Below are 22,811 nucleotides of genomic sequence, written 5' to 3' on the forward strand. Positions count from 1 at the left end.
TGTCGAACTTTGTAGATGTGGTCAGACTATGACTTGTGTAGGGTCCTATTTTTTATTCAAGTTGCATGCACTGACGAGCACAGGAGTCAGCAACAAACATAGATATTCCACACACCTTTTTAATAAAGTGTGTGTTTTACTCTGAAGCTCGACATTCATATGCTTCTTTGGTTTTTCATAAACAGACAATTATGACTTATGAGTAGCACACTGTCACCAAATGGTGCCAAGGGGCAAAAGGGAGCTCAAAGGAGAAACCAGACCAAAAAAAAGGAATCAAAGAAGAATCCTTGGAGGTCTTTACTTTTTCACATTCTATACTTTTAAAGTTGTTTTTAGAAGAATACTGATGGCCTACGTTTCTATTCTCATGGACTTCTATCCTTAGATGCTGACCTTGCATGCTAGTCTGGAGTGAGAAAAAGCTCAAGAACACGCTGAAGGCCTTTAGAGTATTGGCTTGGTGAACTATTACTTTTCAGAAGTAAAATCTCGTTGAGTTTTTTTGGTTATGACCGAACCTGACAATTTAATATAGAGTTTAAAATAGTCTCTTTAAAAACAACATCAACCTTAACCTGGACAAGGTAAACAAGAAGAGACAATATAAGTTGGAAGCATAGAAAATATTAAAAATAGGAAAAGAAAACTAAAATGTCTATTAGCAAAGTGAGCAGGCAGCAACACAAGAATGATTATTCACCAACAAGCAAATAGCTAACAACGGCTCCCCAAACAAACGAGCTTTTTGGAACCGTGATATCGCTAACACTGGGCTTCTGAAAATAGGTATCCCGAACAGCGCAATTGGAATTTTAGTATTATAATCCGTTGAACTTCGGAATTGTAGTATCTGAGTCAGATTTAGCCCAGTAATCCTCGTTGTCACGGCAGTCCGTTTGTTACAACGGATCCACGGGCGCAAAATCTCCAGAGCGCGAGCGCTCTCCACGTCCGTGCAGGAGCGGCAACGACGCTCGACGTGTGGACGTCCGAGCCGGCGGCCATGCAGGAGCGGCGGCGCTCGTCTTGACGGCCTCGTTGTTGAGCTCCTCGTCGTCTGCGCTCTCTCTCCCGGCGCTCGTCTGCGCTCTCCCTCTCTGCGCTGTCCCTCCAGGCAGATCGTGTTTGCTTCAGTTATCTTCAGTTAGCTTCAGTGAAAATGCAACTGAATTTTTGAAAATCAAACTCTGAAAATGCTACTGAGTTATGCTTCAGTTAGCTTCAGTTTCTGAAAACCGAGTTCAGTTTTCAGAGCATGCCACTGAACTCTGAAAATGCTACTTAATTTCTGAAAACCGAGTTCAGTTATCTTCAGTTAGCTTCAGTTAGGCAAAGTGACAGAAAACCGAGCAGACAGAACTGAACTCTGAAAATGCTACTGAATTTCAGACAGAACCTAACTTGTTTTGACAGAACTGAACTTTGAAGCTACTGAAAATGCTACTGAATTTCAGACAGAACTGAACTTTGAAGCTTTCTTTGTTTTCTTTAAATTGTTGTGCCTGTAATAGTGCAATGAGTACGCAATAGTGTGAAGTGGTGCTTGTTCATCCGACAGACATGCAGTGGCATGCTCTTCACTGCTTCTGACAGCCATATGTTTTTGCCTTCACCTGTGTGAATTGGTGAGGCACAAATATGTTGTGATTGTTGAAAGGAATACAACATGGCTTACACAAAATATGTTGTGATCGTTGAAAGGAATACAACATGTTTTGGGCAAACTCTATTCCAAGTTCATGACTGCACCTTTTTGGTTTCTCCCTAAGAATCAAAGCTGATTTCAGTTAGCTTAACATATTCACGACACCTGAAATAATGTTTAGATCCATGTTCAAGCTGGAATAAGCTGAATTCATTAAACTGGGCACACATAGTTGAAGATACATCATGAGTAGCAAGTTGAAGATACATTATGGCCAAAACAATCATGGCCAAAACCAAGTTGAACTAAAAATACATCATGAACTACAAGTCTCACAAAATACATTGGCAATAGAACTAAAAATACATCATGAACCACACTGCTCATGAACTAAAAATACATCATGAACTTCATAAGGAGCAGCAAAACAAGGTTGACGTTCAAACATGAATGCCCATTCTTTTCGTGTGGTTTCAATCTACAAGTCACAAGTGTATAGATATTTAAAAGAATAAAGCATATAGCCCATCCTTTTGCAGGACATGCCGGCAAGAAAGAATCAAGTTGGTTCTTCACTACAACTTGGGAGATCAACCTCCAGACTGCAAAGGTGAAACACCACCATTTTAGCAGCATCTTAGTTGTCTACAATACAGGCACCTGGAATGTAAATTCGAACAAAATGTACCTCAAGCAGCTGGGTTTGCGGATTGGAGCCAGAGAACGCAGTAAAATGGAGTTGTAGCAAAGGAGGGGAAAACTTCTTATCACAGAGAGGCAAATCTGGCGGGCGAGTGGTTTGATGGTGGCACGAGATGTGTGGAGGCAGCGCGAGATGGGTGGGGGCATGAGCTGCTCCGCAGGCGTCGGAGGCGGCAGCGGCATGCACAGCGTGGGGGCGTCTGTTGCGCGAGATGGGCGTCTGTTGCTCCGCGGGCATCGGATTGCGGCGGGATTTGCGGTGGTCACGACTTTCGTAGAGAGGTCGCGGCGGGGTTTGCGGCGGGCGAGCGGACGGGCGGAGGCGGCACGCGTGCATCGCAGCGGGCGTGCGGGAGAAGTGGTGGCAGGCGAGAGAGCGTGAGATGCGGCGGGCAGCGGAGCGGCGGGTGTTACGAGCAGGGCGGGGGCAGTCTACAGTCCAGTCTTAATAGTTAGTACAGATAAAGGAAGACATGATGGTTCTATCTCCCTTCATTGCGCAGGAATCCTTGAAGAAACGAGGGACCACCCAATTGAGTGGGGACTAAGAGTGAGTGAGCACACCAATCAAAACTTGCCGAACAACAACCATCCCCTTTGCAGTTGATGATGAGCACCCCACAATAGCTCATCCAAGCACCATAAACTAACATCCTACGACCTTAAAGGGGAGAAAGCCTCTAAGGAGGAAGGGCGAGATTATGGGTCCACCTAGCATAAGATTGATATCACCACCAACAAGAGACAGGTGATGAAACTGAGGTGTCAATGGCCACACAACCAAGAGCCACGGGCCACGACCTTGAGATGAGATCACACAACTTGACACGGGCTAGAACGACTAGGACGACCGTCGATCAGCGACGAGCACCACCACAGAACAAAATACATGTCGGGGCATAGAATCGTAGCATAACCACATCTCTCCTCGTAGTTACGCCGCTCCGCTGCCGTGCGACCCTTTAGGTGAGGGGCCACACAAATGCGGGCAGAGACTAAAAGAGATGGGATGCACAACCGCCACTGTAACACCAGAAAACGGCGATCTCCCATCGAGCTAGCAGTAGCACCGCTACAACAAATGTGAGCTCCGATTGCTATCATCCAACGCCGCTCAAGGGGAGGAGCCTCGAAGGGGGAAACAAGTAGAGGCAGATATTCACCGACCCGACATAAGATTTAGCACCCCTACCAACAAGGAGATCACCGACAAAGTAGAGGCGCCTAGGGAGAGCATCGGTCGTATCACGCGGCGTTGATGTTCGAACTAGCCCTAGCCGCCACCTTCCTAGTAACCATGCAGCCATGGGGCCAGCAACTCTGGTGGCGGCGAGGCGAGGAACAGGGGTGGGAGATGGTGGTACATGAACGTCGATGACGACAGGAACCGGAACCCGACATCACTTATAGAGGTGAAGAGCCCCTGGATCGGGATATCCACCTCCGAGCTCATGCTCCTCCTCCTCAGTGAGTGTGGGCGGCGGCTCCGGTAATGATTCCACTCGAGTCACCCTGGAGGCGACAATGGCGGCACCGGCGTCGATATCGGACGGAGGCAAGTTGGATCCAGATGTTCCTGAGCTCCCGCGCCGTGGAGCGTCGCCACACCGACGAGCCATCCCATTGCGACCTTGGCGGCCGCGCCTGCCCAGATCCGCCAATGGGATCTAAAGAGGTCCTGTCGCTGCCGTCCCCACGAGCCGCATGGATTTTCGGTGGCCCGCTCAGGCAACAGCGCGGCAGGAAGAGGCTCCCGACGGGCGGTGGCTAGGGTTGCCGGGGCGTCCGAGTTGCCTGATGCCCAACCCTAGCTCGACCATGGCCAGCCACCAACCAATTCAATAACAACTAGCCTATGGTAAGTGGGCAAGCCACATATGTCACAAAGAAGGCCACAAGTCCTATGAGTGCAATGTGAAGAATTTAAGATAAAAGAAAAAACAAACAAGCAATCTCGTCAATGCCTACACCAACAAGACTGTCAAGAAGACAACTACAACATACTTATTGAAGAAAAATAAAAATGACAAGATGGTAGCCATCAAAGTGAACAAGCAAGCCAACACAAGAGGGTGCAAAAAAATTGGATGCCAGATGAAAATATTTTAGTCATGAAGAGCACCAAGAAGATTTAGATCCCAAAGAGAATGAGCAGTCCAACAAAATTTGAGGAATTTGGAGACCTGGAAAAAATAAGATGGATATAATAGGTGCATCATATTAGATCATGTCACTATCAAGTGGGCTAGTGACTGCTACAGACCTAAAATCCTCTTCCCATATTATAGGTAATAAGGTTAAAATTCTTCTAATTTTGATTAGCATCTAGTTCATGTTAAGTTCTTATTGTGCATGCACTAGGTAAATCACTTGGTAAGGTTGCTTGGTTGCACTCTTAACCCTTAAATTAAACCTACATGGTTTAGTTTGTTTATGACATGGCACATTCCGCACATAGCTTAATTCTCAAATTAACTTACAATATATGTGTTGAAGTCAAATTTGTTGATACCTCACCCTAGATATCATCCACAAGTGATGTTCGCTTTTATATGGCATTATCTTCAAAGTGGTATTTTGACACTAAAAGTTTAGGTGCATGTATCCTACAAGTATTTTACACTTGTATGCATACTTTTAGGGGAGGTTGATCTACAAGTTAGTGTCTTTGAGACTAGCACTATTTTTCAAGCTTATTATGTGTGTAGTAGTCTAGGTGAGAAGCCTAGGTGCTGAAGCCGGATAAGGTGAGAAGCCTAGGTGCTCAAAGTCCATCCCTTAAAAGCCAAAGACTAATCCCTAGTAGGTCTAGTCCCATGGAGAGGTTGAAAGTCCAAAAGTCCTAAAAGGTCAAAGTTGTAAAGTCTTCTAAAAGATCCCCGAAAAGGTCAGAGAGACACCAAAGTTCCATGAGAGATCCTGTTTATTTTTCTCTCCTTTTCCTTTTATAGCTCAAGACAGAGGAGAGTTATATTCATGCATGATGACATGCTTCACCATGCAGACTTGATTGTTCTTGTCTTGTCAGAGTTGTTGACATGCACGTGATGCATGTTTCAGTCACGCTGTAATGGTGATCACATTATGTCATAGTGCCTAGTACGAGAATCCAAGTCATTGAGTACAACGTAGTTGACAGTACATGTAGCTGCACGTACTTTACAATGTTTACGGTTATGCTTGCAGCCTTAGGCGTGTGGCCATGGCGGTTGATGCACCCACACACCCACACAGTGTTCAAGGGTATATATGCAGTCCCATACATGGCTACAATAGATGTTGCACCTGCACACATAACAAAGTATCTGTGAGTACACTTATGGTCTCAAACATGACTACATCATGCCTTCTTTTGACCACAATGCCATCCATCACAATAAATACAATAGGCGAGAGCTTTATCGTATTAGTCTAGTGTTATGTGTCATCTTGGTTTGGGGGACACGTGGCGCCAGAGACAGGCCATACTGAGCTCTTTTGCTCCAGAGGTGTCTTAGGGAACATTAGAGAATCCTTGTAGAGCTTCGAATGACTGGTTTGCAGTTTGGTCTCCTAGTCAAAGGGCCTTAGGAGTGCCAATTCGACTCTCATCCGAGTGTACTATAGGCATGATATCTCGTTATCGAGATCTTGGAGAGCATTTTAACAACATCAAGGATAACTCCTCTCTGGCGGAGTTGACAGCTCTATCGTTTTAAATTATAATATTTTTTATTTTTAAAATATATTAATTTTACTATGCTAACATTGTGTATATCTGAGTGCACGACAAGGCCAATGCAGGTAGAAAAGCTAAAGCTTAGAACATAGGAAATATTATTACAGAGATAGTATGGATAAGATAGAAATATAGACGTACTTTCTTGAGATTTTTGAAAGCCATGAAACATTATATGCAGGTAGAAAAGCTAAAGCTTAGAACATAGGAAATATTATATGCACGTCTGACATACGAAGACCCAGTTGGTCCAAACTGACCGCGCCCGCTTCTATGGACTATGGACAGTGGACACCTCCCCTGGAACGCCCGTGGGCCTGGCCTTGGCCTCGAAGCAACCTGCAACGCGGGCACGCGGCTCGTGTTGTCTCTGGGCTCTAGCTGCTTTGTCCTGCCGCACCCGCAAAGCACAGCAGCACACCCACCGCGGCTCCAGAGGCGGACCCCATCGGCAACCGGCTCTGTCCGGAAAGCCCCCAAGCGCAACCGCTTCTTCCCGGAAAGGGCAAAAAGGAAACGCGCCTCGTCCGGTCGGACGGAAGCCCTTCTTCCCCTCCCCATCCGCCGCCACTGCCCCGCGAGATTCGGCGAGAATTAAGGCACCATATCCTGCCTCCTCTCTCGTCTCCCTATTTCTCTCTCACTCCCCACCTCCCGCGCATTCCGCACCGATAGGTAGGCTCACCCGGACTCGTCTCCCGCTCCCCCCTCCCTTTCCCAAAACCCTAGCGGGTTTCGACCTCCCAGGCCAATCAGATCGACCGCTGCCGCGCGCAATTGTTGAGCCATCGAGGTAACGTCTCCAATCGAATATCTCTACCTGGATGATTTTCTTGTTTTCTTTCTCCGTACTTCCTTTTTCCGCGTCGGACGATTTCTTCTTAGTTCACTTGTTGCGTTGGACTTCTTCAACCTGTTAGTTGTTTGTGTGAATTACTCTATCTAGTGTACTAGTAGTGTTTGATGGGATGTGGTTGGATGGTCCAACTGTTCATACCACTGCCAAAAAAAGGAGAGGGGGAGGGTGAGCTATCGGTGACCAGTGCCCGCCCAATCGATGGCCTTCTTGGAATAAAAAAACTCGGTTTATCTGTCTGTGGTATCAGGTTTGACTTCATACTGCCCTGCCCCAAAGGATCAAGATCGCATCACCAGTGGAAGCCTCGGGGGCTGCTAAGTAACGTTATCTGACTGGCTGACTGCGCCATTGATAACCTTGGGTTACAACTGCACAGGAGGCTGCGACCCACAGGCCATCCGGGGCTCATTGCAGCTGACGAAGCCCCTGCAGACTACTCCCCGACAATATGGCGACAGCGACAATGGCAACCGCCGCGGGGGCCGCGGCACTGCTTTACTACACACTGAACCGCCGCCTGCAGACAGAGAGGCTGAATAAGGAAGGGGAGTGCAGCGATAGCAGGGATGTGACACCCAGGGCCGCACAGGGTTCTCCCAGCAGGAGCCGTGTATCGCGGAGGGACGTCCGCGCCCCTGCCACCTGGCTTGAGACTATCTCGACGCTGTCAGAGACGCTGCGGTTCACGTATTCAGAGACCCTTGGGAAGTGGCCGATCGGCGACCTTGCCTTCGGGATCAGTTTCCTCCTCAAGAGACAGGTTGGTGGCTCACACTTTGTTGGTAATCTTGTCCCGTTTGAACTAGTTCTGATTCTTGGAGGTTGAAAGCCAATGTGGAGTGCTGTACATTTAAGCTAGGCAGTGGATATAGTTTGGTCCTTCACATTTCGCTCATACCGTGCTCATGTCATCCTTTAAAGCCTTCCTCTGTAAAAATACATAACCAGGGGCCAGGGCAGAGCTGTCTATCGTAAACAAATGATTAATCCTGTATTTGATGAACCAAAAATGCAGATTGCACTGTGATTGCCAGTACTCCTACAAGGTTTCTGATAGCTCTGCTTCTGAAATGTGTTACAGGGAAACTTATCTGTAGCAAGCATATACGCTGGAAATGATAGTGTGGAGCTCAAAGGAGCTGAAGTAATTGCTGATTTAAAGTATCTTCTCAATTTGCTGACACTTTGCTGGCATTTCTCCAAAAAGCCATTCCCGTTGTTTTTGGAGGCGACTGGCTACACTACGGAGGATGTTCTTATGCAAGAACCTAAAGCAGGAGTGAGTGAAAACTTCTATTGTTTTCTTATGGCCATTCTTTTGCTGATTTTGTATTCCAATAGCTAAGCATAAGAACAATGTCTACTTGGCATTGATCCCAGAATTTCTGTGGTTTACTTGCAGATTTTGAAGCCAGCTTTCACCATTTTGCTTGATAGAGACAAAAAGTCTATACTTCTATTAATTAGGGGAACTCATAGCATCAGAGATACATTAACAGCTGCCACTGGTGCTGTGGTTCCATTTCACCATACCATTGTACAGGAAGGTGGTGTTAGCGACTTAGTACTAGGATATGCTCATTTTGGGATGGTTGCCGCTGCTAGGTGGATTGCAAAGCTCTCAGGGCCTTGTCTGGCACAAGCATTGCAGATGTACCCAGACTTCAAAATAAAGGTTTGAGTTATTTCATAGCCATTTTCTTTGTCTTTGATGCTAGAGTATGAGCATTGCTACAACATAACCTTTTTATGACTTATGATGCATCATAACTATGTTTACATGTTTCTTTCAAAGTGTTGCAATTGATGGGTGTTCATGGCAATTGGCAAATCTATTTAGGTTGTTGGACATTCACTGGGAGGTGGTACAGCTGCTCTGTTGACATACGTTCTGAGGGAACAGAAGGAGTTTGCCTCTACTACTTGTCTGGCATTTGCTCCAGGTTTCTATGCTATGCTTTTTTTCTCTTTTAGAACCTTAATTTCTCAATCAAACCATGAAAACGATGTGTACATGACATTTTCTCTCTCTTTTCATTACCATATATATACTTGCTTGTCTTATGTTTTTATACTCACAGGGGCAGGTTGGTATAGTAGATAGTCCAGACTGCTTGTGAACTTGTGATTGGTTCTGGAATTCTATTCATAAAATCCAAATGTTAGTACACAGTAGTTAAGTCCTTAGCTGATATTATGATTGGAACTGTTATAAGTTTCGCAACCTAAGTTCAATGTTTCTATCATACTAGAATCTTTGATAAGCTTAAATTCCATTTAACTATGTAGAAATATTAAGGAGTATATATTTTTCTTAGAAAATGTTCTGTTCTGCAGCTGCATGTATGACATGGAAACTGGCAGAGTCAGGAGTGCATTTTATCACTACAGTCATCAATGGAGCTGATCTGGTTCCAACATTTTCTGCTGCGTCAGTAGATGATCTTCGTTCAGAGGTTTCTTACTGATATTCCTGACTTTGTTAATCCCATATTATAAAGTGTGTTTTTTAGAAATTTGTTAGTGCACACGCATTGACTGTACTTCTTTTGTAAGAACATGAGATGATGACAATATCCCTTCGTAACAGGTTACAGCGTCAGCTTGGCTAAATGATCTCCGCCACCAAATTGAACAAACCAGAATCCTAAGCACTTTTTATCGTTCTGCGTCAGCCTTGGGATCCCGGCTTCCATCTATGGCAAATGCTAAAGCAAGAGTAGCTGGTGCTGGCGCCATCTTAAGACCTGTATCTACTGGGACGCAGGTTACCTTCAAAGCTTCATTTGTTACACCATCTTCAGGAAGCTTAGTTGTCTTTGAGTTTTAAACACCTGCTGCATTGTCCATGGCTTCCAGTGATAATATTCTTATGGCCAGGTTGTAATGAGGAGAGCTCGCAGTGTAGCACAGGCAGCATGGACAAGACCAGCACTGCAACTGTCCTCATGGACTTGTATTGGGCCAAGACGGCGAAATAATATATCTACCTCAACTGTCACATCAGAGGAAATAATAGCATCTACAGGCGGTGGATCTGAATCCACTTCATTGTTGACTGAAACCACTGCGGAAACCACAGAGACAGTTACATCAGAAGCTGTATCAGAAGTGGTTCAGAGTTCTGTTTCTGTGGCGGTCGATGCTGTTGACTTGGTAGATGACAAGGGAGATAGCGATGATGACATCGTCGATCACCATGGGGACGAGGACAGGATGACTGATGTGGAGCTGTGGCAGCAACTTGAAAGTGAGTTGTACCGGAAGAGGGAGGGAGAAGAGGATGACATAGCCGAAGAGATGGCTGAAAGTACAATTGCTGAGGAGGTGGGTGGCGTGGCTGAAGATGTGCTCAGCGAGACAAAGGAAGTGCATAGGTTCTACCCTCCTGGAAAAATCATGCACATATTATTCTCCAGCAGGGAAGAAGCAGATCGTGGAGAGGAGCCTGAGGATGATGTTACGGATGGGGAGGCACAAAGCAGCATAGGGATCTTCTTGACGCCAAGATCTCTGTACGGCAAGCTGAGGCTTTCGAAAATGATGATCAATGACCATTACATGCCTATATACAGAAGAAACATTGAGCAGCTGATCGCGGAGCTTGAGAAGGATTCCTCGGATCAAATAGGGTGCGTCAGGTGTAGTTGACCGTTGTAAGAGCTGATCAAATAGGGTGTTATAGGTCCGACATGTGTATATACTTGCTTAAGTTTACCGCTTCCCTTCTGGCTGTGTCCACATGAGATGACTAACCTATAGAGGGTGGATAGGGATTGGGAGGCAGATCCTTCATGTTGCACGAGAAGCGTAGAACACCCCTTTTCACTGTACAAACTAGATATAATAAGAAAATCATCATGGAGATTCTGATTCAGGAACGTTTCACTACAACGTAGATTTGCAATGTTTGATTAGTGACAACGAAAAGGCAGAAAAAAAATCAAGTTGCCCGACAGATATTCATGATTTCATCCTCTTGCTGGCTTCTTCCTTATCAAGGTGACCACTAAACTTCCTACGAATACCAGATGGCTGGTTCGTCGCATTAGAATTTGAATAGCACTTCGCCCGATCCCTTCCTTTTTGGCTCAAGAATTCTCTGAACGTCGGTATGGCGGGGAGCACCATGTTCCCAGTCGATGATGCAGCACCCTTTGCAGACTCATCTGAACTCTTCAACTCACAAATATGCTGCGGTTTGTCGTTACTGGTTTCTCCTGACCTTGCGCCGACGACGATTTCAGGAGATGCTGGAGGTGACTCTGGGACAATGTCGGGGCAGCCTGACGCACCATCATCTTTGGTTCGGTCGATAAGAGTGTCGAGGCGGTCACGCATCTGACTGAGTGTTGCAGATGACAGCCACCGAACTGTGGCGGCTATCTGTGAGTTGTAGAACGTCTTGCCCGCCTTCACATATTTTTTGAAGCACTCTGTTTCAAGGTGTGTAGCAGAAGCCTCGTCTCCGCACCTGACAGCATGCCAAGTCAGGGAACAAGTAAAAATCGAAGGTTTTCTGCAAGTCATACGGTGCATGATCAAAACAAGTTCGGAACACAAGGTATCTCATGCTTTAATTAGCAGTTTGGGCAAAGTGGCCAATGGTCAAAACCAAACAGTGCCAAACTGGAAGCAGACTCACGGAATATTCCCGAGTCGCAACTTTGCTTGTCCAAGAGCATCCAACAATCTTTTTCGGCATGCATCTCTTAGCGTCTCAGAGATGCTTTTCTTGTCAGCAAGGCCGCCACCCTGTAAAGCATTTGAAATTAAAATTAGTAATTAAGTTATGAAAGCTCAGGGAGAGTTTTTAAAATAGAAAAGTGCTCCCTCCATTCTAAATTATAAAATGTTTTGGCTTTTCTAGATAGATAACTATTGTTATACAACTAGATATACATTATGCCTATCGACGAAAGTCATTGCGCAATCAAACTTCCTGTACAATCGATGTGCAATCAAACTACTATTAGATAGAATTTTCTCCTTTTTATCTCTCTTAACATAAGGTGAATGAAAATTTTAAATCGGTAGAGTAAATAATAAAGCACATCTATAAATTTTGATTTTTTTTGTATGACTTTTAGTAGTTTGATTGCACGGGAAACTTGACTACACAACAGTTTTTGTCATGTCTAGATACATAATTAGACCCATGTATCTTTTTTTTTCTCGAACGCACAGAAGAACTGCGCATCATTATATTAAGAAAGGAAAGGTCCAAAATGGACCGAAATACAAAGCCCTGGAGGGCAGAAAAACAAACACTGGACCTGATCAAGATCCTAACACCCATGCCTCCTCTCCAACAATATATAAGGCGAAACAAAACAAAGGAGAGGGCTGGCTAAAGATGCTTAGCTCCCACCTTATCCCAGCTGATCAACTCATCTAAAAATAGCCTTTTAATAGAGCTAATGGAAGGGTTCACTCCATCAAAAACAACCTTGTTACAAATAAGCCATATGCACCAAGCCCTAAGAATTATGATGTTATTGAAGTCTTTTCTCCTGCTCCTGTGCACTTTTTAAGAGCCTTTCCCCACCATACAACAAAGGAGCTTTTATCATTCTCAGGATTGAGATCACCCAGCCCTTGAGCGACAAAATATGATACCAAAACTGCCTGGCAAAACTGCAAGTGCAAAGGAGATGTTGGGTTGTTTCTTGCTCCTGATCACATAGGGGACAACACACCAGGTATTGCAATCCTCTCCTTTGGAGCCTATCAGCAGTCCAACACTTGTTTCTTATTGCTAACCAAAAAAAACTTGCATTTTAGGGGAGCTCAAGTCTTCCACAATCTTTTTCATGGCTCAAAGGAAATGGACCCCATGAAGAAGGCTATGTAATACGACTTGGAAGAGAATTGTCCAGAAGCAATGTGCATCCATATATGTCTGTCCGCATCCTGTGAAAGCGTTACCCCCCTCAAAGCATCCCATAACTTCAAATACTGTTGCAGACCAATCAGAGAAAGAGGGCTCTCAATATCACTAACCCACTGCCAGTTATCAAGCGCCTGAGCTACAGTTCTGGTGGAGATGGCTCTACGGCCAACCATACAGGCAATGGCTGGTGCAATATCATGGATAGCACTCCCATTTAACCATTTATCTAACCAAAAGAGAGTATTGGTCCCATTTACTACCACAGATAAAACCGACAAAGCAAAGAACTGTCTGACCTGCTGCCAAGGTCTGGACGAATCATTTTTTGCAGCCATAACCATAACCATTTAGCATGTAATGTCCAACTTTTGAATTGTAAATTAGAAACTCCAAGCCCGCCAAATTTTAGAAGCATTGTAATTATATCCCATGGAACAAGACAGCTTCCGCAGTTTACATTCTTCCTTTCCATAGAAACCCCCTCCGGATTTTATCGATCGATTTGATCACCCATGAACATTCATGGCAATGAGGATATAGACAGGAATGGCCGAAAGCACATGCCTCAGCCATGTATCTAAAAAAAAAGAGTACTCCCTCTGTCCCAAATTAAAATTCGTGTTATCATTTTAATGGATTCATACAATACTTGATGTATGGGTTTTATATACATGTCTAGATTCATTATCATCCATTTGAATATAGACATAAAAATTAGGGGATAAAATGAATATAATTTGGGACGGAGGGAGTATTTAACTAATGGAAGAAATCACCCCATATGACACTTAGGTTCTGAAGTTTCATCCCATATGATTCACTGATCGGAACTCATCCTTATCTTCAAACAAACAAACAACATCTAAGCCCTTTAGTCCCAAGCAAGTTAGTGTAGACTAGAGTTGAAATGTAATAGAAACCACAAATCAAGGTTTAGGAACATAGATAACTGTTTTTCCTACACTCCTATTTAAGGCTAAATCTTTAGATATATTTCATCCTTTTAAATCTCCTTTTACTATCTCTTCTCATTACAACTTAGACCTTTGCATACCTCTCTTCTCATTACTATCACGCCTTAAGTTGTTACTATGTGCTGATGCTTACAGTCAGTTGAACATGTCCAAACCATCTTCACAGGTGTTGGAAAATGTTTTATTCAATTAGTGCTATCCCTAGTCTATCATGTATATCACCATTTCAAACTCTATCCCTTTTCGTACCTTACCTTTAAATAAACAATAACAAAAAAGCGGCAGTTTTTGAATCACCTGCTGCTTCGCCTGACCTTTGCCTTGGTAATAAGCATTTTCAGCACGCTCCAGTGCTTTAAATTTTGCATCCAGACCAGCTTTTGCCGGAACCTTTGAAATGGCTATATTACTCACTACCTCATTCCCATCTGCCATAAAGAACTGCGTATATTAGTGCACTCCAGTCCTCCAAATAACAGCCAGAGGTTGAGAAGTATCTTCTAAATATGAAATGAAAAGGTAATGTTCTACAAGATTCTACCATCAGAATCAGATATGTCTTCAGCTGATAAGCTCGCCTCATCTTCACGATTCCAGAATTCTGTGTCCAAGTGTGCTTCTTTAACTGAGCTGTCATTCAGACAAAAAAATCAATATATAGAAAATGCTAGTGTAAAGCATAAACCTACTTACAATCATCAATCACACAGATAAAATTCCAAAAACACAGCCAAGCTTGTCATGTACCTTTGAAACACTGGAGAGATCTTATTAAAGCGACAGTTGGGCACACGACGGAGTTCCTCCAGACGAGACAACACTAAATTTGGGTGTTTGCAAGCATCGCATGAGCGTTGGCATAAAGTTGGTTGTACCTAAACCATTTTAAAGATAATTCAGTAACATAAAGCAGAAAACATATTGACACGCTTCAGGATTGTTCTCATACTTTCTCTCCAAAGCTCTCAATGATCTTTTTCCGCCGGCAGCTAGAAATTTCACAGTAGTCAATAATCTGCATCAAAGGAGGCAAGCATGATAGACTTGATCACTTGAATCAACTGCATGTCCCGGTAGACAAATATATACTCCCTCCGTTCCAAAATAGTATCCGTTTTAGTTCTTTTTATGTCTACATTCAAATGGATGATGATGATGAACCTAGACACATCTAAAACGAATATATCAAATGTTGTATGAACCCACTATAACCGTAAAACGAATTCTAATATGGGACAGATGGAGTATGTTTGATTGACAGTAAGAACCTGACTGAAGTCAGCTAGAGCCTTCTCAGAAAGCTCATTTGAAGAGGAAGACGGCTGTGATTTCTTAGTTTTGGGGTTTCTCAAAATGAATTCCTGTTAAACCACACATGTCAGTTATACTATTCAAAATGTAAAATATATTATTTGAAAACTAGTTACCATTCTCCTCCGGTCATCTAATCCGTAATACAAAACACTCCTTGAAGGTCGTTGATCACGACCAGCTCGACCTGACTCCTGGTAGAAGGATTCCATTGACTTAGGCAAGTTGAAGTGGCAAACAATACGGACATCTTGTCTATCAATACCCTGAAAAGATAATAAGGACAATATGAACAAGCACTTCTTCAGAAACAGGATAAAATGCAACAGGAGTATTATGTACCATCCTGTGGAGCAGTATCCACAAACCAATAGCCAAAGGCCATATCGAAGCAGAAATATACATGAAATATGGAGAAAAAACATTAGTTCTAAGAATTGAAACTTGTGAACAAGGAATCAGCATACAAATGGCTGAAATGGAATAAAAAGAACTGAAGAGAAGTAATACCCAAATGCTACAGTTGCAACAACAACTTGAGTTCTCGATGAAAGCCAGTCATCGAGAACAGAACTTCGCACTTTACTATTTAGGCCAGCATGATAAGCTATTATGGAGATGCACATAGAAACATCAGAAGAATTCCAATGCAACAATCTTGCTACAACTTGAAGTCATTAAGTGCTAATTATGACTTCAATCAGCATACCAGCACAAGAGACACCCTGCTGTGACAAATGCATGCTTAGATCATCACAAGCTGCCCGTTCAAGGCAATATATAATTGAGCAAACATTCCCGCTTGATTTCAGCAAATTTGATATATCAGAGTAAACATCATCAAGAAGATCCTTGTAACGAACTGCAATTGGTTCACAACACGATTCATACATTAAGGGAGAAACCGAACATAGAGGCAGCTTAATATTTTAATCGACAATGAGTCAATGATTATTTGAAGGCCTATAGAAAGTAAATGTATAACATCATCGAAATTTAGAAAATAATGCATCCTAAACTACATGGGAACAATTGTTAGTTTCTATAATGAATTTCTTGCGTGGACTACTAATATTGTCTCAACATAGCAGGTCTCAAACCCTGGTAAAAGAGGAGAATTATGATAGTAGAAAGAAATCCTTTGGGACATAATTCTTTTAGGGACGCGTCATATCAAAATCCGGGTATGGTGCTAAATGGGAAAAGGCCAAGTTGGCGCCCCGTTGGTGATGTGTCGTGTCATGATCTATGCACGGTGTCAAAAGAGCAAGGATCGGATCACTGCTTCCTTAGTTGCATGCTACATTGGCAATAGGTGTAGTGAAAAATGTGCAAGGGTCTTCAACATCATCGATGAGTGCGAAGGGTAAGGAAGCTATATGAACCGACTTAGAATCTGTTTAGGTAGTTGAAATGTAGAGCCGCTTATAGGTAAGTTAAGTGAATTAGTTGAGACAGCGACTAGAAGGCATACAAATATCTTATATGTCCAAGACCAAGAGCCTAAATGGAAGGGCCAAAAGGCGAAGGAGGTTGACAATACTGACTTTAGGCTTTGGTGCATAGAGACAACTAAAAATAGAAATAGAGTAGAAGTTTTGGGATAAGATCCTCACGAATTGTGTGGTTTGAGAAGGAAAGGTGATAGTATTATCTTAGTTGAGCTTATCCTGTCATGGGTGATTTAGTATTGATCGTAATTAGCATGTATGCCCCTCGAGTAGGCTAAGATGGGAGTGCTAAGAGAATTTCCTAGCAAGACTTAGATGACATGGTTAGAGCTATACCTATTAGTGAGAAGCTTTTCATAGGAGGAGATCTCAATTGACATGTAGGTATAACAAGTGTAGGTTTTGAGGCGGTTCATGGAGGTTTTGTGTATGGAAGTAGAAATCAGAAGGGAGAGGAAGTCTTGGACTTTGTGGTAGCTTTTTTTTTTTTAGAAAGCGCAGGAGAACTGCGCATCATTTTAATTAGAGAAGAAAAAGGTCCAAAATGGACCAAGGTACAAAGCCCTAAGCAGGCTTACTCAAAACAAAAAAAAAACACACCACTCCCTAGACCCTGTGAAGGTTACGCGCAAGCACTAATCCAAAGCTCTGAAGATGCTTGGCACCAGCCGTAATCCAACACCCAATCTCATCAAGAAAGACGCATCTGATAGAGCTTAGCGAAGGGGTCTCCCCATCAAAGACAGCCTTGTTGCGGTGGATCCATAAACACCAGGCCCCTAAAATGATGATGCTGTTCATGCCCTTTCTCTTGCTTTTATGTATCTTCTTACTTGTTTTTCGCCACCAATCAGCAAAGGAGATCTCATCTCTTGAGGGAGAGAGATTACCAACATTCAATCCAAATAGAATGGAATGCCAGAACTGTCTTGCAAATACACATGAACACAAAATATGTTGTATGGTTTCCTGCTCTTGATCACAGAATAGGCAAGACACTGGGTGGTCCAGACCTCTCATCTCCAATCTATCTGAAGTCCAACATTTATTCCGAATGGCCAACCATAAGAAAAACTTGCACTTAGGGGGAGCCCAAGATTTCCAAAGCCTCTTCCAAGGTTGTGGTAGCTTTTGACCTATTGATAGCCAATATTTTCATTAGAAAGAGAAACCCATTTAGTGATCTACAGTATTGATATACACTATAGTCGGATTGACTTTGTCCTAAAAAAAGATAAACGAGCATACTTGGATTGCAAGGTAATCCCTGGGGAGTGTGTTGTCTCTCAACATAAGCTTATGATGGCGGCATTTCATTTCAGTTGTATACTCAAAACAAACTAAGATTGTGAGTACAAAGTGGTTGAAAATGAAAGAGGAGACGTTAGAAGCATTCAAGGAAAGGTCCGTCAAAGAGGGCACTTAGAAGAAGATGACGTAAACAACATGTGTGAGAAGATAACAACCTGCATTCGAAATGTCACCTCAAAGGTGTGAAGAGAGGGTGGAGCCAAAGCTAACGATACTTGGTAGTAGAACGAGAAAGTCCAAAAGGCTATTAAGGAGAAGAAAGAATGTTATAGATGTTTATACCACGACAAGAGTATGAACAAGATAGCTAAGAAGCAAAGCAAAATGTAAGTGTGGCAGAGGTAGGACATACGAGGTTCTTTACTGATGTTTGAGTACGAAGGAAGGGGGAGAAGGACGTATATATGATAGCTAGGATCCATGAGAGCTTCAACCAAGTTAAGTGCATTAAGGATGAAACAGAGCACCTCTTGATGAAAGAGGATGAGATCAGACATAGATGGCGTATTTTGACAAATTGTTCAATGGGGAGAATGAGGACAACCTTTTAGTTCGATGACTCTTTTGTTGACACCAATAGGTGCTTTGTGCATAGGATCCAAGAGTTTGAGGTTAGAGAGGCATTGAAAAGGATGAAAGGGGGCAAGCTAATGAGCCCTGATGGTATCCCAATTGAGACATGTAGATGCCTCGGGGACATACTATATTATTGCTAACCACGATGTTTAACCATATCTTTTTGTCAAACAGGGTGCCTGACAAGTAAAGAAGTATATTAATATCGATCTACAAGAATAAGGGAGATGTACAAAATTGTACTAATTATAGGGAATTAAGTTGATGAGCAATGCTATGAAGCTATGAGAGAGAGTAATCGAGCATCGCCTGAGAGGAATAACAAGGATATCTATGAACCAATTTGGCTTCATGCCTAAAAAGTCAAACATGGATGACATTTTCTTAATAAGGCAAATGATGGAGCAGTATAGGGAGCAGAAGGACCTACACATAGTTTTCATTGACCTGGAGAAGACTTATGATAAAATACCAAGAAATGTTACGTGGTGGATATTGGACAAACATAAAGTTTCAACATAGTATATTGGACTCATTAAGAACATGTACAACAGTGTTGCGACTAGTGTTTGAACAAGTGATAGACACATATAACTTCTAGATTAGAATAGGATTACATTAAGGGTTAACTTTGAGCCTTTACCTTTTTGCCTTTGTGATGAATAAGGTCACAAGCGGCATACATGAGGATATCCCTTGGTGTACCCATTTTTTCGAACGATATAGTGCTAGTTGATGAAAGTCAGGTAGGAGTAAATATAAAACTTGAGTTGTGGCGGGAGACTCAAACTGAATATATGAGATTTGATTTTGGCACTACTACAAATGAGGAAGATGTTAGTTTAGAGTGCCAAGTAGTTGCTAGAAAGAACACCTTTTTGATATCTATGATCAATGCTACAAAGAGACACGACGATTGATGAAGATGTTAGCCATAGAACCAAAGCAAGGTGGATGAAGTAACATTAAACATTTGGCGTTCTATGTGACAAGAGGGTACCACAGAAGCTAAAAGACAAGTTTTATAAAACGACGATTAGACCTGCTATGTTGTATGATGCATAATGTTGTCCTACAAAAAGACGACATGTTGAACAGATAGGTGTTGCAGAAATGTGTATGTTGTGTTGGATTTATGGAAGAAGGGATCGAGTCTGTAACGATGATATACGTAATAGGCTAGGGTAGCACCAATTGAAGAAAAGCTTGTCTAACAACGTTTGAGATGATTTGGACATATCCAATAGAGATTTCTAGAAACACTAGTGTGTAGTATCCTAAGAAGCGATAGTAATGAGAAGAGAGGTAGGAGAAAACTGAAGTTGACATGGGAACTGGGAAGAGGCAGCAAAAGGAGAGGAAAACAACTATCCACGTGTCTCATGGCTTTTGTTAGGTTTTAACTCTAGCCTACACCAACTTTCTTGGAACTAAAAGGCTTTGTTATTGTTATTGTTGCTGCTGTTATGTGAAATACTAATGGATAAAGTCTTGATGCTAAGGGCTTCTTCATGTTGACAAGTTCTTGCACCGTAGGCAAATAAACTATCAATAAAATCAAAAGGTTACCTTCATAGAATATATTGGGTCGATTAAATGAAGCTCTAAGAATTACTGGATTTTGCAAGCACAATGATGATACCACATCTTTCTGGACCCTGGTGCAGGAAAAAATGAATAAATGAGGCCATGATATTGAGACGAAAAAGTAAAGAGGTAAACATGAGGTTGGCAGGTTGCATTACTTCGGTACAGCAGTTGCAGTTAAAGCTAACAAAGGGATATCTGGGAACTGCTTCCTCAATGATGAAAGTTTTCGGTAGCTAGGTCTGCATTTCATGCAAACAACACTTTGCTACTTTTAAGATTGATGGCAAGAACTCACAAAACACATAAATCACTGCATACCTGAAATCGTGGCCCCAACTTGAAATACAGTGAGCCTAATAAATGGAAAAAATAAGCAACAAATGTCATTTGTAACAGATCAAAGAATGACAAAGTGTTAAGGCACTAATTAATTCAGACCTCATCAATTGCAACAAGACCAAGAAGACCTCTGTTGTATAGCTTCTTTAGCTTTGCCATAAAGCTTGATGTTGCAACAAGTTCAGGAGTCACATATAGCAACTTTAAAGAAGGATTACCAGTATCAAGGTCTTCATGTATCTGAGAGAGAGAGAGAGAGAGAGAGAGAGAGAGATCATACATATGATAAAATTGTAAATTCCAAAATAAGAAGAGGTATGCAAGAGTTGTTCATATCTCGATACTAGAGATAGTGGCTAGTTCAGAAACAAAAGTAAAAATTCTGGATCTCATAGTATCAGCCATGTACAGGTTGAGGCTATGATGGCAGTTGGAATGATTACAGGAGGATCAAAAATTGGCACATCAATTGGACTATCCCAATAGAGCATTACTTTGTACCATGTGGAGACCTTACCCTTTGTTTAGTGTGAGATGCCTGTGTTGAAGAGAGAAATTCAGCTGGAACCCCTTTATTTTTCAAGCTGGCAACCTGGTTCTCCTGTAAATTTCATATGCAGAGCACATGATGTTCCATGACATATGAAGAACAGGAAAAGGAAACATATAGCTAAAAATCTTACCATCAGTGCTGGTTAGCAGATTTTTCGATCAAATCAAGGAACTGTTAGTATAAAGTATAAACCTCCAAGTAATAAACGTTATTGCATTATGGAAATACACGGATGAGTTCACCTATCAAGGGTGAAATGACAAGAACAATGCCTGTTTTCACCAGAGCTGGAATCTGATAGCACATGGACTTTCCACCACCAGTTGGCATCAAACAAAAGCAATCTCTCCCTGCACATAAATTGTATAACATATTAAACAAAACCCATACGTTGAAAACATCTCAGCAACACAGGTGCCAACCAATTACAGATATAAGAACACACGAGCGCAGCAAGCGAGCAGACCTGATAGAACAGCTTCTATAGCTTCGAGTTGTTTTCCTCGAAATCCCGAATACCCGAAATATCGGTTCAAGACGCTCTCGAGCTCCTTAGGCGCTTTCTTTTCACGGCCTGATGCCCCCTTAATCGGAAGCACTCCTTTCATTTTGAGCTGAACACCACAATGCCTAAAAAGGAATCAGAGAAAGCTATGATCACCTAAAGCATTGCGACGGTTGTAACGCGATAGGCACAGACGTACTGCAGCGCGGCGTGGAGATTCAGTTGAATCCCTATCTCTTGGAAAACAAGCTTCCTAACCCACACATTGTGTCTCAATCCCTACGGCATCGACCGAGGTCGATCTTGCGCGCGCTGATCAATAAGTTATGAAAGGAGGGGGGGAAATGACTAAGAGGAAATCAGACGGAACCATACGTGGGTGCATCAGATTAAGACGCCACCACTCGGGAAGGTAAAGCACTTGTGAGGGGATCAATGGAGGGGATGAAGGAAGATTTCGGTGTGATTGCTCGGAACTCACTCCTCTTAGAGTCGGAGCAGATTAGGTTTCATTACCAACAGAAGAAATCAACAAAGTCCGGATGGATGGACCTCCAGTCCTCAGCAGGCCAGAACTAGAGCGGGGAGGGGGGTGTCGAAGGACGGCGCTGCCGTGAGCGGGAGAGAGCCTGGACCCTGGAGGCGACCGCCTGCCGACCTGCGGCCTGCGGGGAGGACGACGTCGGTGTCAGCGTCCGGGTGGCTCCAGGCCGGGCCTCGTGTTGGGCCTTTTGAATAGCATTACATTAGGCCGGGCCTCGTGCTGGGCGAGAATTAACCCAAGATAGGCCCAAATGTGAAGAGTCCCGAAACAGTTCCTCATCGCCTCTGCTGACTGCTGTAATGGTTCCCGTGCCACTCGTCCGCGCAACACTGCAGTTGATGGATGCATCGGTCGTGTCAGGTAGGTGCATAGGAATAGGATAATCCAATGGACGGGCATTATATATTTTTTTTCTACGTGATCTGGTGGTGCTGATCGGCGACGAGCTTTATTCGCCTAACGACAGGCACGGCTCACCCGTCCGTCACCAAAAGAGCACGAGCACGAGCGCCTGCTGTGCTGCGTCAAACCCAAGTCAGGAAGATAATGAGAAACGGTCACCGGCACACACCAAAGTCTCCCTCTGCATTCTGCATTCTGCATTCTGCGATCGATCGGGCCTCAACGAGTATACGGCTTTTTTCGATTCTGGGAAGCAGAGAGAGATGTACAGTACAGCCTTGCTTGGCTCGGATAGCCGGGCCGGGCGAGAATGGACCGGCGAATCTTTGGGCCTGGAATAGATAAGAATCCTGCACGCCCGTGCCCGTCATTGTTGTTGGTTTTTTTTTTTTTTTTTTTGATGGCAAGAATCCGCAGCAACCCTATCGCCCACAC

The 22,811-nt window shown here is 43.2% G+C and overlaps 2 protein-coding genes across 12 annotated transcripts; one reads left to right on the forward strand and one right to left on the reverse strand.

Annotated features, from left to right (window-relative positions):
* Positions 1-6,461: 6,461 nt before the first annotated feature.
* Positions 6,462-10,815, forward strand: LOC103627819 (Mono-/di-acylglycerol lipase N-terminal). The gene is made up of 8 exons (XM_008648129.3): positions 6,462-6,861; positions 7,175-7,687; positions 8,009-8,206; positions 8,330-8,602; positions 8,768-8,870; positions 9,265-9,383; positions 9,518-9,694; positions 9,808-10,815. The coding sequence occupies exons 2-8, from the start codon at positions 7,376-7,378 to the stop codon at positions 10,576-10,578; spliced, it is 1,953 nt and encodes a 650-aa protein (XP_008646351.1). The 5' UTR covers positions 6,462-6,861; positions 7,175-7,375; the 3' UTR covers positions 10,579-10,815.
* Positions 10,772-22,127, reverse strand: LOC100280239 (ATP-dependent DNA helicase Q-like). Of its 11 annotated transcripts, XM_020553293.2 has the most exons (22): positions 21,912-22,127; positions 21,630-21,742; positions 21,392-21,555; positions 21,168-21,275; positions 21,056-21,063; positions 20,890-20,973; positions 20,472-20,612; positions 20,352-20,386; positions 20,189-20,293; positions 20,013-20,101; positions 17,390-17,692; positions 15,815-15,967; positions 15,616-15,712; positions 15,448-15,451; positions 15,222-15,371; positions 15,063-15,155; positions 14,744-14,809; positions 14,542-14,669; positions 14,336-14,424; positions 14,092-14,222; positions 11,573-11,682; positions 10,772-11,401 (listed from the first exon to the last, which is right to left on the reverse strand). In XM_020553293.2, the coding sequence occupies exons 3-22, from the start codon at positions 21,531-21,533 to the stop codon at positions 10,891-10,893; spliced, it is 2,547 nt and encodes an 848-aa protein (XP_020408882.1). In that variant the 5' UTR covers positions 21,534-21,555; positions 21,630-21,742; positions 21,912-22,127; the 3' UTR covers positions 10,772-10,890. The 11 variants fall into 11 exon arrangements, with proteins under 11 accessions (XP_020408882.1, XP_020408884.1, XP_020408887.1 ...); XM_020553295.3 differs by lacking the exon at positions 21,630-21,742; XM_020553298.2 differs by lacking the exon at positions 21,630-21,742 and having other exon boundaries at positions 20,189-20,272; positions 21,806-22,127.
* Positions 22,128-22,811: the final 684 nt, after the last annotated feature.

The sequence above is a fragment of the Zea mays genome, chromosome 5 (assembly GCF_902167145.1).
Source record: "Zea mays cultivar B73 chromosome 5, Zm-B73-REFERENCE-NAM-5.0, whole genome shotgun sequence".
Classification (NCBI taxonomy): Eukaryota; Viridiplantae; Streptophyta; class Magnoliopsida; order Poales; family Poaceae; genus Zea; species Zea mays.

Bases quoted from the DNA above. Each gene is read 5' to 3' on its own strand.
- LOC100280239 (XM_020553295.3), bottom strand. From the start codon at position 21,533: ATGAAAGGAGTGCTTCCGATTAAGGGGGCATCAGGCCGTGAAAAGAAA. The intron at 21,276-21,391 runs GTCTGCTCGCTT...ATTTATGTGCAG, and splicing joins TATAGAAGCTGTTCTATCAG to GGAGAGATTGCTTTTGTTTG. The intron at 20,387-20,471 runs GTCTGAATTAAT...TCCATTTATTAG, and splicing joins GTCTTGTTGCAATTGATGAG to GCTCACTGTATTTCAAGTTG.
- LOC103627819 (XM_008648129.3), top strand. From the start codon at position 7,376: ATGGCGACAGCGACAATGGCAACCGCCGCGGGGGCCGCGGCACTGCTT. The intron at 8,207-8,329 runs GTGAGTGAAAAC...GTTTACTTGCAG, and splicing joins TGCAAGAACCTAAAGCAGGA to ATTTTGAAGCCAGCTTTCAC. The intron at 8,603-8,767 runs GTTTGAGTTATT...AAATCTATTTAG, and splicing joins ACCCAGACTTCAAAATAAAG to GTTGTTGGACATTCACTGGG.